The sequence below is a fragment of the Frankliniella occidentalis genome, unplaced genomic scaffold (genome assembly GCF_000697945.3).
Source record: "Frankliniella occidentalis isolate FOCC.00 unplaced genomic scaffold, Focc_3.1 Scaffold340, whole genome shotgun sequence".
NCBI lineage: Eukaryota > Metazoa > Arthropoda > Insecta > Thysanoptera > Thripidae > Frankliniella > Frankliniella occidentalis.
The window spans coordinates 1-4,035 of NW_026267463.1; the positions used below are offsets into that span (position 1 = coordinate 1).

Here is a 4,035-nt window from a genome sequence, read left to right on the forward strand (position 1 = left end):
CTTCTCAATACTCGCCGCCATATCAAGATTGTCATCACCGCCTTTGCCTTACTCTTCGAACACAACCCGCACCTAAAATTATGACATCATAGTGGCTATAGTCCTTCCAATATTGAAACCTGGAAAACCAGCAGAAGAAGCTAAATCTTACGGGCCAATAGCGCTGACCTCCTGCATATTTAAATCCTTCCAAAAAGTGACTCTCCAAAGGATACAATGGTGGGCTGAAGCACATAATAAATTGGACAGCTATCAATTTGGTTTCAGAAAAATGAGGAGTACCACCGACAGTCTGGCCCTCCTAACAACAAACATTCACCTAGCTTTTAGGAAAAAAGAATTTGCAGTTTCGCTCTTTGCAGATATCTCGGGAGCTTACCCAAATGTCAACCCTCAGTTACTGTGTGAGTCCCTCACTCAGAAGGGGCTACCTGCATTCGTGATCGAAAATATCAGATCTTCACTAATGAGAAGAAAATTGAAAGCAACATATGGAGGAATATTAACAGATTTTAGATACACGAGCAAGGGCCTAAACCAGGGTGATATTTGGTCCCCATTTTTGTACATTCTGTTTACATCAGACCTAAGGGAAGTTGTTACAGAGGACGAAGTGCTTATGCTACAGTATGCAGATGACATCAGCCTAACAGTTCGCCACTCATCTCTAAGGGAAGCTATCTACAAACTCCAAGATGCAGCAAGGAACCTGGAGGAAAAGATATCACAAAATGGAGCTACATTAGAGCCAACAAAATCTCAAATGGTGATTTTTACTAGAAAAACCAAAATTCCTGAGCCTCAGCACATATTACTAAGGGGAGGGGAAGTCCCCATAAAAAAAGAAGCAAAATTCCTAGGAATAACAATGGATCCAGCGCTAAATTGGAAAACTCATGTAGCTAACACCCAAGCAAAGTGCAGAAATCGTTTAAAATTTATACGCTCACTGACAGGACATTGGTGGGGAGCCCACCCAATGACACTGAAACGCACCTACACCTCCTTAATTCGACCAATGTTGGACTATGGAATAGAGATCTACGACCCTCATTCCCAAGAGATGTGGGCGAAACTTGAGAGCATACAAATGGAAGCAGCAAGAATTATAACAGGAGCAATGAAGTCCACTCCGAGACATGCTCTACTGGCAGAAACAGGAGAAATGCCCATTCAACTTCGACAGCGCTATCATATCCAGAAAAGCCTCCTGAAATGGCAGAGTATCTCCACCGAGGGGGAAACGACTGTTAAACTTTGTGTCAGCCGGATTACAGATTACCCGGATTACCTCCGGAGTGTCCTCCGGATTACGTTGCTTTTTCTCTAGGATTATCCCGGATTACCGCAAAATTTTTCCGGATTACCTCAAATTACCGGATTACCACGGATTTTTTAGAATTTCCTCGGATTACCCCTGCCGGATTACCTTTCGGCTGTCAGCTGGATTACCTTAGTCGTTTCCCCCTCGATCTCCACAAACCGTATAATCCCATTAATAGATGAAGGAAATAATATTAGAACTCAAACCAAATACAGACATCCATTGTTCAGAGGCCTCCAAGATATATTAGTCCCTAAAGATGAAATTTTTTCTTCTGAAATCCCCCTATGCTATTATGTAGATTATGATGCAAGGGACCTCACCATCAGACTATCAGCGGATTTTCCTCCTGAAAACACCATAACAGCAGAAGAATTAGAGCCGATTGAAATTTATAACAAACTACGTCAAGATCATTGGAAAAACTTTTATGTGCTGGCTACTGATGGCTCTCGTCAAGCAAATGAAACTCCTTCGGTGGGCTCTGCTATGGTAGATGTAAACAGAAGTCCGGAAAAGGCCATCATAAATAAACTCCATAGTTTAGCTTCAGTGTACGACGCAGAAATTAGGATGCTACAGCTTGCAGTAAATTATCTACCTGAAATAGAAAACGAGAGAAAGATATTAATCCTTACAGATAGTAAAAGCTTAGTAGCAGCCCTACATAGAAGAGATATCTCACCATATGAACCTCCTGAACTCACCAAGTTAAGAGAAAGCATCAGCAACATACCAAAGCATAAAGATATCTGGATAGCCTGGGTCCCTGCACATAAAAGCATCCTGCCCAATGAGCATGCCGATGTGGCTGCAAAATTAGCAGCTACAATGGGACTTCCTCATAAAATGCAGCAGAGATACCAAAACTTCCTTCCTGAGGTCAGGACGCACTTCTACAATGAATGGCAACAGCTCAGATGTACTGCAGCAAACCACCCAATAAAACCGATGGGAAGATTCAATCTTTCATTAGACCGAGAACTTACGTCCCGTACATGGATTAGCCTCGCAGATGAGTGTCCTCGTATTTTTCTGTCACCCCTTATGAGGGTTAGAATGGGCCATACTCATGCGCCAGCATCCCTTCATAGATTTGGGATAATAGACTGCCCTTTCTGCGACAGGTGCGGAGAAGAGGCTACAAAAGAACATCTCATCAACTCTTGTCAATTCATCGACCGCCTCCATTTTTTCGAACATCTACAAGAAAATGCAGTACCAGAGCCTCACACTTTTCCATCACTTCTCAAAACTCGCCGCCATATCAAGATTGTCATCACCGCCTTTGCCTTACTCTTCGAACACAACCCGCACCTAAAATTATGACATCATAGTAGAACATTAGAACATCGCCTGGCCCACTGCTCACAGCAAGAAGCCAAAAAAGAAGACCCCCCCCCCCCTATTCCGCTGCAAGCGAACCGGAACCTAAAATAGAGGACAAGCATGACTGCCCGATCTGTTTCCTCCAGAGCGTCGGTCAGCCAATGAGCGCGCAGAGGGAAGCAGATCGAGTAGTCGTGCTTTTCTTCTTTGGGTTCCGGTTTGCTTGCAGAGGGAAACCCTGAGATACCTTAGACTAAAAGGCACGCAAGTTAATCCGTCCTTTTCGAAAAGGGGGGGGGGGACGTTTTCTCCTTCTGGTAGAGACAGTCTTGAAGGGACTGTATAAAAAATAATCTTTTGGAAATCTTGCAATCTAGGTGTTTGCATTAGAAGGAATTGCAGGCTTGCGAATGCTGCAATGCTATAAAATCCTTTGCAATTCGTAGCTAATCCGTGCAAGCATTTTGCAGTGAGGAGTTGCACAAACGCCGAGTTTGAACACCCGCAAGTGTGCCACTAGGTTCCTAATGGAAAAGGACAACTTTTCACCCTTTTTAAATGTGTCCTTGTGCAAATCTTGTGCAAAAATTAAACAGTGCAGACAAAACAGCATCCGTGCATATGCTTGAGCGTGACAACCCGGAGCGTATGGTCATGGGGACCAGAAGGTTGGTTTCAGTGATCAGGCTATCGATTAGAACAAAAAATGGAACAAGCTGGGCAGCTGTTACAACCAACAGGCCCGTCACAAGCAACCAAGTTGCACTTCTGGTTGCTACGGTAAACCCTTTTTTCCGTGCAGTTGTACCTCCGTCTAGACAAATTTGTAACTCGTAAGAAAAGGACACATCTAACTCAAGTTCAAACATTGTCCTTCCCCATTTTGAGAAAGCGAAGTTGAAGACTTCTCTAAAAAAAAAATTCACACTTACAGGTGTTCAGCAGTTGCACACTTGGTTCGTCAGTGTGAACGGGCTCTGCTGGGCCACGATGGAGCCGAATGCAGCAAACAAACACAACCCACTCTGATGCGCTACCACAGGTCATGGAGAAGAGAGTAAGAGAGAGAGAGAGAGAGAGAGAGAGAGAGAGAGAGAGAGAGTCAACAGTTGATATCAGATCTATTTCAAGTTTAGCAGGCTGCACGTTCGTGTCGAGTATGCGCTGTGCGCGGCGGCGCGGGAGCTGAGCAGGGATAAGATTGAGCTTGCCGTTGTGGAAACATAAACCCTGCGACAGGTGCTTCGCCCCCGGGGGCAGGATGTGCGGTGTGGGAGAGGGGGCCCGCTCCCCGCAGGTGTGGCGACCCAGCTGGGTGTGCCGGGGTGGCGCGGGGCGCCAAAGTGCCCAAGGCAAGACTTATTTGGGGGATGAGGCGCAGG

General features: G+C 45.2%; 1 protein-coding gene across 1 annotated transcript; it reads left to right on the forward strand.

The window, feature by feature from the left end:
- Nucleotides 1–271: 271 nt before the first annotated feature.
- Nucleotides 272–2,653, forward strand: LOC127751095 (uncharacterized). The gene is made up of 2 exons (XM_052274137.1): nt 272–1,223; nt 1,503–2,653. Exons 1-2 carry the CDS (start codon nt 272–274, stop codon nt 2,651–2,653), a joined length of 2,103 nt encoding a protein of 700 aa, XP_052130097.1.
- The last annotated feature ends 1,382 nt before the right edge of the window (nt 2,654–4,035 follow it).

What these genes read in the sequence shown, in the direction of transcription:
- LOC127751095 (XM_052274137.1), top strand. Translation starts at nt 272, where the DNA reads ATGAGGAGTACCACCGACAGTCTGGCCCTCCTAACAACAAACATTCAC. An exon ending in AAGCCTCCTGAAATGGCAGA is followed by an intron (nt 1,224 to 1,502) that starts GTATCTCCACCG and finishes TCCCATTAATAG; the next exon opens with ATGAAGGAAATAATATTAGA.